Source organism: Sminthopsis crassicaudata, chromosome 1 (assembly GCF_048593235.1).
Source record: "Sminthopsis crassicaudata isolate SCR6 chromosome 1, ASM4859323v1, whole genome shotgun sequence".
Taxonomy (NCBI): domain Eukaryota; kingdom Metazoa; phylum Chordata; class Mammalia; order Dasyuromorphia; family Dasyuridae; genus Sminthopsis; species Sminthopsis crassicaudata.
The window spans coordinates 524,057,029-524,071,021 of NC_133617.1; the positions used below are offsets into that span (position 1 = coordinate 524,057,029).

At 42.2% G+C, this 13,993-nt stretch overlaps 2 protein-coding genes across 3 annotated transcripts in view; one reads left to right on the top strand and one right to left on the bottom strand.

Annotated features, from left to right (window-relative positions):
- The window catches only part of FAM83G (family with sequence similarity 83 member G), a 56,282-nt gene extending 48,519 nt beyond the window's left edge, over nucleotides 1–7,763 (bottom strand). For both annotated transcript variants that reach the window (XM_074281707.1, XM_074281705.1), the window contains exon 1: nucleotides 7,108–7,763. In XM_074281707.1, the coding sequence (XP_074137808.1) occupies nucleotides 7,108–7,620 (513 nt within the window). In that variant the 5' untranslated portion in view covers nucleotides 7,621–7,763. The remainder of the gene's footprint in view (nucleotides 1–7,107) is intronic.
- The window catches only part of SLC5A10 (solute carrier family 5 member 10), a 183,773-nt gene that overhangs the window by 129,539 nt on the left and 40,241 nt on the right, over nucleotides 1–13,993 (top strand). The window lies entirely within an intron of this gene.

Below are 13,993 nucleotides of genomic sequence, written 5' to 3' on the forward strand. Positions count from 1 at the left end.
TCAGGGAGCAACTCATTACCAGAATAAAGTCATCAGAATTTTGGCTAGTACAATTTTCTCTCCAGGTCACAGGTTCAGAGCTGGAGGGATTCTAATTTTTACAAATTAGGAAACAGAAGCCATATAGGCAGTAAGTAGCAGAAATGGGCCCTGAATCATTTTCTGACTCCAAATCCAGTATTCTTTTCACTGTGCCACAATGCAGGGGCCTAGTTCCCTTCCATCTTAAGTAACAATAGGCTTTCTGGTGATAACCAATGTTAAAGGACCACAGACTTCAGCTATAGCTTCAGTCAGGACAAATACCACTAGGACAGGAAGCTCAGAGATCTGTTAAGGCCTGCCAATAAAACCCATCTATAATCCCAGATCAATTGTCTTTGCTTAGTTGATCTTTGTTGGGAGGGGAAGCATTAGTAAGCTAAATTGACTGTCCTCAAATGAAAGACTAGGCCTAAGCTTTTGTAGTGGCACATGCACACTCACTTTAATTAAGCAATCACACAATGAAAGCCACCATGAGGCTGAGTTCTAAGGCAGGACTAAGGGCTGCTTTGTAAAAGCCTCTGAGGTTATTCTCTTAAAGAGAAGTCAACATTCCTCTCCACAAGATTGGGAAAAGGGAAGTAATTGCCATGGGGTGGAGGAAGGAGCGGTGTGAAGATTTCAGAGTCAACATTTTGGGCCAGAGTGGGGAATCCTTTTAGAAAACTAGGCAAGACAAGAGGAAATGAGCATGTTTCTATCTGAATTTCTGTCTCTGAATCATTGCTTACTCCCCTCCTCTTCATCTGAAAAACCTTCCTTTTCTTCAAAACCTAGTCCCACCTCCTTTATCAACCTAGCCTAAAATGATCTCTTTCCTATCTAAAGTCACATGGCAATATCAGAGAGCTATAAACAGAACAAGAATCATAAAGATCCCATGCTGCAACCCTTTCATTTTACAGATCAGAAAACAAGCCCTTATGATTGACCCAAAGTCTCAGAGATAGGATTCAAACCCAGCTCCTCTCATTCCAAATGATCTCCAACAACTGCATCAGAGTCTGTACCATTCTACTTAGCATTGTTATCATATATGCCCCAATGGCATTTGTTGAGACCTTCTGACATATGCTGTGTCAGTGGGTATCAGCTGGTGGTGGACTGGTTGGAGGCTAATACAACTTACATTTTATAACATTAGAAATACAACATTCTGAAGCAAAAATTTGACTGATGAAATGGATATTATCAGGGACCCTTCCTCTGGGAGGGTCAAATGGAGAATGATTCTAAAAACCCACATAGATCTTATTTTCTCTGATTTTTTTTCCTTTACTTCCTGTTAGCTTCCTGAGGGGAGATAGTTGTTTCTTTTGTTACCCTCTGAAGCACTGGGAAAAATGCATGGCACAATAAGAACTCAAATAAAAAGGCAATCCTTAAAATAAACATAAATAAATTCCATAAATATAAACAATGTCAAGTGAAACAACGTTACAAGGGCAGTGAGCTACATGGAAACAATATTGAGTGGAACTGTATGCTTGGGGGAAACAATTACTGTGTTTGGTTAAGTATAGGGGGAGAATCAAACTTTTACTGACTGACATGTTTTAGGCAATAAGCCAAATAACCTTTCACTGTTTCAGTTATGATGTACGTCAAAAAGTATTGTGAAATGGCATTGATTGGGACGAAATGATGTTGGGCTGTGCCTGTAGGTGTTGATTGGTTAGTGGGCTAAACTGAGGATCATTCAGCTTACAGGTTTATGATGGAAGAAACTCAGATAATTGGTAGGTGGAATAATAATGAATATTGTCAGGAAACCTTTCTCTGAACAGGTCACTAGAAGCTAGAAATATCTGATCTTGTCCAAATATTCTGTAAGCTCCCAAAGGGCAGAATGTATTGTCCTCTTCATTTTTTTCTCTTTCCCCTTAAGGTAAATCTTTGTTAAGTGAGGGAATATAAGGCAATTCTTCTGCCTTCAACTTTCTCAGCTGAGTACGAATCTCTTCTGTAGCTGGTCCAGCCATCAGCCCTGTTGCTGAAATTCATTTTCAAAGTTCTTACAGCCATGAACCCACATCTACTTGAGGCTCTGAGGAAGCTGGAACTTCTCAGTAAGGCTCTGTTGTTTTCCAACATGAAATAACACGCCACTTAGTATGGGGATGTCACCCCATGCTGCTGGAATTTCCAGCTGCTGTAGGTAAAAATCCAACTGGTTTTTCCCTGATAAATCATGATTTCATAATCACAGGCTCCTAAAGGAAAGGTGGGGCAAGATGGTAGGGAAAAGTGGTGGGGAAATGAGGGGAGACTATGGTAGGAAAAAAGAGTTAAAATCTAAGACCAAATACCCTAGAACTAAGTACTGATAGCCTTCACCCAGAAGGAATAGCAGTGGCTCTGTGCCCCCATCCCAATTCCAACTCTGAGCAGACATAAAAATTCAGTCATCTAAACATTCAAAATATCCAAGGCTTCTCTCACTATGGAAAAGTCAAAGAATATTAGAACTAGACGTTATTTAGTAAAGCATCTAATCCAACCTCTTCAATGTCCAGAAGACACTGAAGTCCTGAGAGATAAAGTGATTTGTCCACAGTCACACAGTAAATTAGTGACAGAGACTTAAAGTCAAAGAATATTAGAACTAGACGTTATTTAGTAAAGCATCTAATCCAACCTCTTCAATGTCCAGAAGACACTGAAGTCCTGAGAGATAAAGTGATTTGTCCACAGTCACACAGTAAATTAGTGACAGAGACTTATGTTTCCTGATCCATGGTCTTCTATTTAAAAAAAAAACAAAAAGAAAAAAAAAAAAAACAAAATTCATTCTCCTCAGATAGCTACCAGCCTTCTTGATGGGAAAGGACCCACAGTAGTTCCTAGTGGAGTCCACTTTTCCTCCTCCTTGTTAGGGTTAGCAACGAGTCTCAGTTATATCACATCCCTATTCATAGAAGGACTAAATGGAGAAGGGAAGAAAAAGGGGAACCTAGGAGGGATGGCTTAGCTCTACTACTGATAGGGTGAAGAAGTATCAGGACACACTTGAACTACTCAGAGGCATGAATCATCACCCCTCCACTCCCTTGCCCCCCTAAGCAGCAGCAACTCATCTAGACACAGACATTGAGGGAGAAAAGTGAACCACTCACTTGAATTAGCAAGGGTGAGTAAGGTAAAGATCCACTAGAACCTGGAAACAAACATACATATGCACCGCTAGTCCCAATGATATACTAGGATCCAGAACATCGTGAGGGGACCTTCTTAACTTAGATGTACCCAGTATCCTGAGTTCTTCTGCTAATTAAGGGAATACTGGGTGTGGGGAGGAGGGTGAGGCTAAGACCTGATGATTCAGATGATGGAAACCAAACTGAGGAGAAGAGATAAGAACCAAAGAGCATGTCAGGAGGTAGGACGTCAGCTTCAGGGTTCTGGCAAATACCCAGAGCCCCATGGGAATGTACCCTGTCAGCATTCGTCAGCGTCTCTGGACCTTGCAGCACCTTTCCACTGACAATCACCAAATCCTGGGACCAGCCCTCATAGCTTGGTGGGAAAAGCAATGCACACTTCCACTTATAGATGCTTGGGGGGGGGGGGTAGTTCCTAGGAAGGGAGGATAGTGCAACATAGTTCCTAACTATCACACTACTTGCTGACCAGCAAGGTATGCTGACAAATTTTGAGCACATCTTTTCTTAGCCATATTACTGAGTGATGTACCCTTATAAGTTTCATGTTCTCGGCCAACAGACTCTTGAATGGCCTACCTGACCCCCCTCCATGTCTGGAGACAATTTTAATCTTAGTTAACTTGTCTTACCCACACAAAGGCTAGATACCAGTCACTTCTCTGGAGCCTGGTATTAATGCCAGCCAAGTTACAACTACTCTGATTAGTGGGGTGGAACAGAACTAAGTTGTCATCTGGAAAATTGGCTACCAAGATAGCCTCCCACAGGCCTCAGCTTCCTCTATCTAGCTCCATCATCCATGTGTCTGTCTGTCTGAGACAGACTAGGACTCTGAATTCAATTCCCAAAGCTGAGTTTGCAGCTTGACTTTATAGTTCTATTTTTCCTTGGCCACTGAATCACTAATAGCTGAGAGAAGAGGCCCCTAGTTTCCTAACCTGTCCTTTAAAGGATTCAGGTGTGGAATTTCCAAGTCGGATCACCCCTTGATTATTAGATTTGGTAGAAAATTATCCTGGTCATTTTGAATCTGAGTAATACCCTATAGGGGTCCTAGAAGGAAGGCAGCATAGATCATTGAAAATGCTGGATTTGAAGTCAGAGAATTTGAGCTTTGAATCCCAACTCTATTAGTAACTATAAGTATCTATTAGTAACTTTCTTATCTATAAAATTGGGGGGAGAATGGGAGTCAGACTAGATGACTTCTAGGGTCTCCTTCAGGTCCAAAACTGATTCTATAACCATCCAATTGATCACAAACCAGAAGAGGTACTAGCAGTACCTACTCCAATACCTTTTAGCCAGCTCAGAGTTTCTTCTAGATCTGGCTTTGCTATTATAAATTAGAGCTAAAAATAACAATGGAATTAGGATTGGAGACTATCAGCATAGTCCAAATGAATTCACAGAATAATGGAACTGGAAGGTTTCTTAGAAGTCATAATCAGCATGCACTTTCTCCTCTGCCTAGAGCCTAATACAACAATATTTCCCTTCCCTTCTTTAATTCAGAATTCCAAGTTAAGAGAGACAATTTCTCATTTCTTCCTTATTTTGGGGGGAGGAAGAAAAGGGAGGAAGAAAAGGGAGGAAAGGCTTTTAATATTCATAAGGAGAAGGGGGCAAAACCAAGCTTTTTTCTTTTTCTTTCTTCTTCTTCTTCTTTTTGATGGAAACCAAACTTCTTTTTTTATGGGGCTCCAAGGAGAAGAGGTTGATGTAAAACACCAAACAGGTCAGTTTTGCTGAGAGAAGCCTTTGGACTTTTAGGCTGCCCTTCAATGACAAGGGAGAGATGAATTCTTCCAGAGTCTATGCTCCAGATTCTCTATTCCTTTCTCCCAAATCAAAACAGAAAGAACTGAAAAGCCTGGGCCACAGCAAACACAAACTTGAGGCAGAGAATCCTTTTCTCATCTGCTCATGCTATTCTTCGCCCTGCCCCTCAGTCACAGGTCTATCCAGGGATTATTCCCAGTCTAACTCTCAATCAACCAAAAAAGATGCCAGCACAACAGAGTTCAGCTTTGCGCTACTCTTCCCCCAATTTTTAGACCAAAAACATACCAACTTTCACCCCTGAGTAAATTCATTGGCCCTTGACCCAAAAATGGTTTATTAGTGAATTCAGCCTAAGAGGCATTAGAGTTCTATGCTTAGGATGACACCAATCTCTAAGAAGCACCAGGATGTATGTAGATGAGAGAGAGTATTGGATTTGGAAGAAGGAAATCTGGGTTCAAAACCCCATTTTGCCACTTTGTACCTGTGTGACCATTTTTGGACCTCAGTTTGCTCATTTGTAAAAATAAAGGGAGTAGACTGAATGATCCTGAAGGGATCTGGAGGCTCTCATTCTTATGACTACATGTAAATGTGATCAAAATAGCAGCTCATTTACAGCCATCCAGGCAAGGCTGAAGCAAGACCTGTTTTAAGTGGATTGTCGTGTTTAATATCTTAAGGACAATGTTGAGCACACGAGCTAGCACACACACACACAGACACATACACAAGTGTGAGGCAGGCTCTGGAAACTACTTAATATCCTCTGAGAGAGCTAAAAATAAAACAAAAAACTCAGGGCTCAACTGAAGGAATTTGTGTTTTGAGATGGATAGTGTAAGTAAATTGAAGGGAAGCTAAATCTGGCTCATGTTTCACCTCCCTGCCTGCAGAGGTGGAGCCAAATTATCTTTGAGGTTTCTTTTAACTCTAAGCTTCTACAAAGAGTCAGCCTAACCATCTTTTGCCATCTTCCTACTTAGCAATTCACTATCTTTGTCCAGTACTCAATTCAGCAATAAAACATTAGCCTGCTCATGCCAAATCAGCACTAAATAACCTGGATCCAAAAGTAGACTCAGGTAATCTATTCCAGATCTTAAAGTTTACCCAAGCAGAAATGAAGGACCAGAGAAGTCAAGTGACTTCCTCAGATTGCACAGACAATGTGTGAACTTGAACTTTAGATCTCCCAATCCCTTAGCCCATAAATTTTTCTAAGACCACAGTATCTTTTTATCTCTTTTTTAACTGTCTTCTAGTATCTAAATCACATGCTTAGGGGCATAGTAGGGAAATTTCTGGCCCCGAATCATTATCCAAACCTTCCCATGATCTGAATCATACCCACGCCCACCCTGGTCTCATCAAACACTCATCTGCGTAGGTAGGATCTTTCTTACTATTCACTATGTCATAGAGAAAAACACACACACATACACACATGCTGCCCAAAGGCAAAATATGTCCAGCTACTGAATTCTTCCCTCAGGAAGCCTTTTTGGAAAGGAAAAGAAAGCTGATATGAATTAACAAAAATATTTGAAAAGGCATCCCAGGCATCTTAATGCAAAAGGGGAGTAGCTAACAGTCGAAAATAGTTAGTTCAAAGATAATTTGATTCTCCATCTTTTTTGTCTGATTACCAAGTATTCCCTCAGTCTAGAAGATCATTGTGTCTTTCCTTCTTTCAGTGTCCTAAAGCTTAAGGGGATGTCCTGCTGTCTTCTGACCTCTATGGGAAACATTTTCTCATTGACATACAATAAACTAAAAATAAAAAAAAATAAAAAAAAAACAACCAAACAAACAAACAAACAAATAAATAAATCCAGGATTCCTATCTTTTCTGAAAGGCAGCTAGGTGGCAAAGTGAATAGTCCTAGGACAAGAGTCAGAAACTTCAAGTAGTTGTGTGGTCCTGGGCAAGTCATTTTATTGCTATGTGCCTTAATTTCCTCACCTGTAAAATGGGGCAAAATAGCACCTATCCCCCACAGTTATAAAGATCAAATGAGATATCTGTAAAGCCCTTTGTAAACTTCAAAGCCTACATACATGTTAGCTATTATTCTCTCTCTCACCCTCAGGATTCCCCATCCCTTTTCACCTTCTGTGCCTGGTTGATCATCTTCCGGACCACCTCCTTGATGTGGGCTTGTCCATCAATGGGAGGTTGCATATACACACTGGCACGGGTCACCCCACGATAGGCAATGGTATCAGGCCAGCCAAGGTCCAGCTGTGGGATAGAACGGTCTGATTTCTGTGGCCAGTACTCCAAGGAAGGAACCAGATCAGCATCAGCATCACCACCTCCCTCTCCATCCTCTTCTTTATCATTAGGCCCAGAGCCCTCACTGAGACCTCTTTGTTCCCGGGGATCCTCAGACCCCGGGTCATATACTTCAATCGTCTCCAGGATTTTCTTGAGCTCCAGCTCCGACAAGAAGTCCCGAATATTCTCCTTCTTGAGAACTTCATAGAAGGCATCGGGGCCCTCAGCCACCAGGGCTTCCAGGGCCAACCTCTGCCCCTCACTATAGAAGAATTCGGGTTTAGATTCGCTAGAACGCCAATTCACGTGGCTGTCGTCCAAGCACTGCACCTGAGAATACGCCATGGCTGTGCCAGGGGCACACACACTGGTCAAGTGAGGACAGGAGGAAGGGGCGGCTGGTGTGGGAGCAGATTTAAACTAGGGGAAGGAGGGGGAACTTCCCAGAGGCCGAAGACGATCTTCTCTCCCCCTCCTCCTTTCCTGCTCCTCGGACCCGGAGCTCAGATGCCCGACTCCCCAGCGATGAGCCAGCAGGACAAGTTGGCACGCACAGGCTTCACATACATTCTGCCCATAGGGAACCTGTGTGGGGAAAGAGGAGGAGAGTGTGAATAAGGGATTGTGGACAGGAGAACCCAGGACAGAAGGGTTAGCTTGGGGATCAAATGACTCAGAAATCTGGGGGGCTTCCAGGTGCCGGTGGCCGGAAGCTGCTCTTCTCCCTTCCTCCGGCCTCCTCTCTCCTCCCTTCCCCCAACATCAATAAAACCCCCCACAGCGCACCCGGGAGCCAGCATGGCTGCGCTCGGATCTCCAAGCACTCCCGAGTGCTGGGAAATCGTGGAAGCAGTGAGTGGCCAAGTTGGCTGAGAAGGCCGGCTCGGGCGCCCCGGGATGGATAAGCGAATGGGTGGGTGGGGGGTTTCCTTTTTACCCCAGCTCTCTTCAGCAACCTGGGACCCAGCGTCTGGTCGGGCAGGCGGGCGACCGGGAGGCAGAGCGGAGCTGCCCAGGTAAAGCGGCGCAAATGACAAGCGGGAGAGAACGAGTCGGAAGCAGCCGAGAGGGGAGGGGCGGGCGGCGGGAGCCGCCTGAGTCATAGCCCCGCCCGGCCCCACCTGCGGAGGGGGGGTGGGTCACGTGCGACCACGGCCCCGCCCCCTGGGGCTGGGATCCGAGCGCTCAGGTGCGTGTCTGTCCTACTCAGTGCTGGGACGCAGGAAGCTGATTCATCCCCGGTGTCTCCCGCCGGGTCTGGGCTCTCAAGCGCCCCCATTCCCGAAACCCGCGGGGATTAGTTCACCTAACACCTCCCAGCTTCCTTCTCAGCTCCTCCACTGTCCCTTCCGGGCACCAATCCTTAAGGATCTCTCCTCCCCCTACGCCCCTACCCCCGGGGAGGAAGTCTGATGGGCTGCTGGGAATTTAGCAGATCCCACCTCCCCCTAAAAGCCTTTCCAGACAAGACCAGCCCACTTCACTTGTTCTCCGCCACACTCCATCTGGGGCTGGTTTATAGACCGTAGTACCTTCCACTAACGAATCTCTCTGGGCCTCAGTTTCCTCATTTGAAAATTCCAACGACCTGGAATTTTATAGGTGAAGAGATGGGCTCAGAGAGAGAGGAAGTGACAACAAAATTATAGTTTGGCAGTAACAAGCAAAACCAAGATTAGATCTCTGATTAGACCTCGAAGTCCCCCTCCAGGACTTTCCACGACTCCACTGATGTTTTGGTTTGTGTTATTTCCACCAGATCATATATTTATTTTCTTTTTTTAAATTAATTTTATAATTTTTTGACAGTACATATGCATGGGTAATTTTTTTTTTTTTTTACAACATTATCCCTTGTATTCACTTCTTTTCCAAATTTCCCCTCCCTCCCTCTACTTCCTCCCCTAGATGACAGGTAATCCCATACATGTTAAATGTGTTATAGCTTATCCTAGATACAATATATGTGTGCAGAACCGAATTTCTTGTTGCACGATAAGAATTGGATTCCGAAGGTAAAAGTAACCTGGGAAGAAAGACAAAAGTGCAAACAGTTTACACTCATTTCCCAGTGTTCCTTTTCTGGTTATAGCTGATTCTGTCCATCATTGATCAATTGGAATTGGATTAGCTCTTCTCTTTGTTGAAGATATCCACTTCCATCAGAATACATCTTCACACAGTATCGTTGTTGAAGTGTATAATGCAGATCATAAATTTCTTAAGGGCTTCCACTTTTGGCATTCCCACAGAACCAAACACAGCACCAGATGCAGAGCCACAAGAAAGATTTACTGTGCTGTTTTCATTCATTCCCAAAGATGATCTATGATACGATTTCTCAATGGCAGTTAGAATAGTATAGTTGAAAGAGCAGTGGTCTTCAAATTGGGAAACCTGGTTCTGAATCTGGTTCTGAACTTGGTTCCGTGTGGTAGGGAAGACTGGTCACCCTTCTCAGTTTCTTTATCTCTAAAATGGAAGCTGGATTGTTGGATTGGATGATGTTTAAGAATCCTTTCAGCTCCAAAGTTTTATGATTGTATCACTTTAGATGCTGATACTAGATGCCTAGTTCTTTCTTTTATTATTATTATTATTGTTTTTTATATACAAAACATATGCATGGATAATTTTTCAGTATTGACAATTGCAAAATCTTTTGTTCCAACTTTTCCTCTCCTTCCCCCCACCACCTCCCCCAGAGGGGAGGTAGACCAATACATGTTAAATATGGATGCCTAGTTCTTTCAAAGGATCCTTATCAAGCTTATCAAGGTACTAGTGAGGCACCAAGACTGGCACCAAGATTGAAATGCTCGAGACTCAGTTTAGTGTACTGGTCTTTTAGGAATGTGCTTGGCCTGCACTAGTCAAAACCCATGCTTCTATTCCAACCTTAGGACCAAGCAAGCCTCCTCCTCCCCTTCCCTTGATTGGATCCTATACTGGAAGTTTCCATGTTTGGATTTGTTGTTTATAGGTGGTAAGGTGCTGAGCCTGGAATCAGAAAAACCTGAGTTCAAATGTGGCCTCAGATCTTTTAAAGCTATGTGACCTTAGGATAGTCACTTACCTCTGCTTCAATTTCCTCATCTCTAAAATGAGCTGGAGAAGAAAATTATCTTTGTTTAAAAAAAAATAAACAAACAAACAAAGAGTCAGACATAACTGGAAAAAACTAAAAAGACTAAACATTGGGATCAGTTCCCCAATCCCAAGGTGGTCCACATTTTTCTCAATCTTGCTATCTCAATACATTTACACAAGGGAAGCTAAGTCCTTTATGGAGGACTCAGAAGGCCATCACTTTAGGGGGAGCACATCCTTAGGGTGGGTCCCCTAAGGGCAGGCTTTCCTCAGCTTCAGAACAAGCTCAGCTACTTGAACAGAGGACTTGGCGTCTCTGGAGCTTGAGGGCTCTGGGTTATGGGGTGGTGCAGCTGCCACATCTGATGGCTAGAGCCTCCTTTAAACAGCTGCCTGGGCAGGGAGGGGTTTAATTGGCCAGAGCCTTAGAAAAGCCCATTAAAAATGGACCTGCTTTTTTGGGCTGTCCCTCCTCAACCTAATGACAAAGCTAGTTTGGAAGAAGACATTGAACTACAGGTGGTGAGCTTCAAGAGGTCAGGGACCCATGTTACCTCCTTCTAGCTCCTCCTGATATGGAAGCAGCTCCAGAGACTTAAGAATTGATGATGGGTTTGGAAGTTAGGTGAATAAGCAGTATATTGTGAGGAAAAATAAAGCACTAGACTAGTCTAAGAGTCTTGGATGCTGTATGTGTGTATGTGTATGTGTGTGCACCCCCTATTACCATTTTCCCAAGAATCTGTACTATCCTGAAAGAAGGAGCAAAAAGTGAAGGATATAATGAAAAATAAAAAAGGAAGAAATAAGTGGAGTTTATTCCCTGTTATTTGGCTTCCTATAAGTCCCTGTTAAAATCTCACCTCCTGTAGGAAGCCTTTTTTAATGTTTGCTAATTAACAAGTTCCTTCCCTCTATTGATTACATCCAATTTATCCTGTATATAACTTGTTTGCATGGATTTGTTTGCTTGGAACCTCTCCTATTTGTGAGCTCCTTGAGAGCAGGAACTGCTTTCACCTTTCCTTTTATATATATATATATATATATATATATATATATATATATATATATATATATATATATATATATATATATATATATATATATATATATATATATATGAATATACAAGGAATATACAAATATACAAGAAAAGGCTTAGTACAGTGCTTAGTATATAGTAGGTGTTTAATAAATGTTTATTGACCAACTTACTGCCTGAAATGAACAGTGCTTTGGATTGGGATTCTAAGATTAAAAAGACTTGGGATCTCATCCCTACAATAATACTAAGTGACTACAATCTTGAGTAGTCTCTTACTCTCTCTAAGCAAATAATCTATAAAAATAAAGATTTGAATTGGATATTGAAGATTCTATATGTTGCAATTTCTCCTAGCCTTAAAATATTATGAATATTTTATACTGAGTCCTCCCTCCTGAAATCATTGAAAGGGAATATTAGAAATTAAAATTTGGCATCAGAAGCAAAAGTCCTGGGTTTCAATTCTATCTATGTATTCATAGACAAGTTATTTCACCTTGCTGTGCCTCAATTTCCTTAACTGTATAATGTGGAAGTCAGACTAAATGATCTCTAAAGTTCCTTTCAACTCCAAATTTGTGATTCAAAATCAAGATTGGTCAGCTAAATGAGGCAAGGAGTAGATAGAATGCTGGGCTTGGAGTCAGGGAGACCGGAATTTAAATTTGGCCTGAGACAGTTAGAGCAAGTTGCTTAAGTCTGTCTTCCTCAGTTTCCTCTTCTGTAAATTGAACTGGAGAAGGAGATAGCAAACCAATCCAGTCTCTCTGCCAAGAAAAATCCAGAAATGGGTTACAAAGAATCAGACACAACTAAACAACAAAATTAGGTTTGAAGATGCCAGGTGGGGGTGCTGTCTCTAATATTGGAATATATGATAAGTGAAGTGATCCAATGGGATCTTTGCCATATGTAATAGTTATGATATTTATGTATTAGGGTCATTCTCTAGCTATGTTACTAGAATTTCCATGTTTAAGTTTCAAAGCTTCTTTTATCCAAAAAGGAAACTTGCTCACAAATGGGATTGTAACCAGGATCCTTAGAAGTCATACAGAGGAAATATTCAAGTTCAAACCCTAGGTTTGCTATTTTGTGCCTGTGTGATTTTGGGCAAGTCTTTTGACCACTCATGCATTGATTTCCTCACTATAAAATTAGGAGTTACCATAAATGATCTCCAAAGTCTCTTTTTGTTCAAAATCTAAGATCATTTATGATCCTAATTATCTGGGTCATTCATGGAGGGGGAAATCAAATGGATAGAGTAAGGTCAAGATCACAGCTAACCCAACTAGTCCAATTTATATCAGAAAGGAATCCCTCTTATAACACACCTGATAAGTGGCTATCCAGTTCATTGAAGACCTCCAATGGTAGGAAACCTATCATCTCTCAAGGTAGATTCTTTCAGTTTGGGGCTGCTTTAATTATTAAAGGTTTTCCTAAAGTCGAGACTAAATTTGCCGGTTTGTGTTTACCTGTTGTCTCTGGTTTTGTTCTCAGAGGACAGAACAAACACACCTAATCCCTTTTCCAATCGACAGACTTTCAACTAAACAAAGCAGTAATGCCCACTCTTAGTTTTCTCTTTTCCTGATTAAACATTCCTAGTTCTTTCAAATGATCCTTATATGGCATGGTCTCAAAGCCCTTCCCCATCTTGGTTAATCTCTAGTTTATCAATGTACTTAATTGCACTAAGACCTGTCCCAATCTGAAATGCTGGAGACTCAGTTTAGTATCCTGCCTTTTAGGCCTACCCTAGTCAAAGCCCATTCTTCTCTATTCTAACCTTAGGACCAAGCAAGTCTCCTCCTTCCCTTCCCCTCCATTGGATCCTGCACTGGGAGTTTCTGTGTGTGGATGTATCTGTTTATTATTGTTATTTGAAAATGTATTTTTTTTTCATTGTTCAGCAATAAATGCCCAGCACAGGAATAAAGGAGGCAGTGTTTTGTGCCAGGCACATTTTAATTGGTTGAATAAATAAATTAAAAAAATTTAATGACTCTGTGATTCTAAGCCAGATGCCCAATGACTCTGCTCCCTCTGAGGGAGGGTTGGGCCCAGTGAACACCATGAAACTGAGCCCGGCCCAGGGGGTTGGTTGTGTCCCAGTTAGGAGCTGTAATCAGCTGCCTCCACCCACTGAGCTAAGCTCAGACACCTGGAACATGAAGGCTTGCTAGGTGATACACAGTTCGGTTCTTGTTTACTGTTTCCCTAACAATTCCCTACTTGGCTTCCTTACTTCTGTTCCTTCTTTTCCCAGTACATTCCCCCCCCTTTTCTCTCCCTTTTTTCTCTCCTACTCCTCCCCACTTCTACTTCCCTGTCTCTTACCTCTCCTCTATCCCATTTTCTCTCTGCCCTATCTCAAAAGGGAGAGGTGAATGAATAGTGATTGCTGATTTGTGCCTATTTCTTCTTTAACACACAATTTTTGTCCCTTAATCACATCCCAGTCTCTATTATACTTTCCTAAATCCCAAATCAAACTTTTAGCTCCAATAAGGCAGAAAGCATTTTCTTTTCTTCTCTTGTCTATTCCAAGTGCATTGTCCAAGGCTGGGGTCA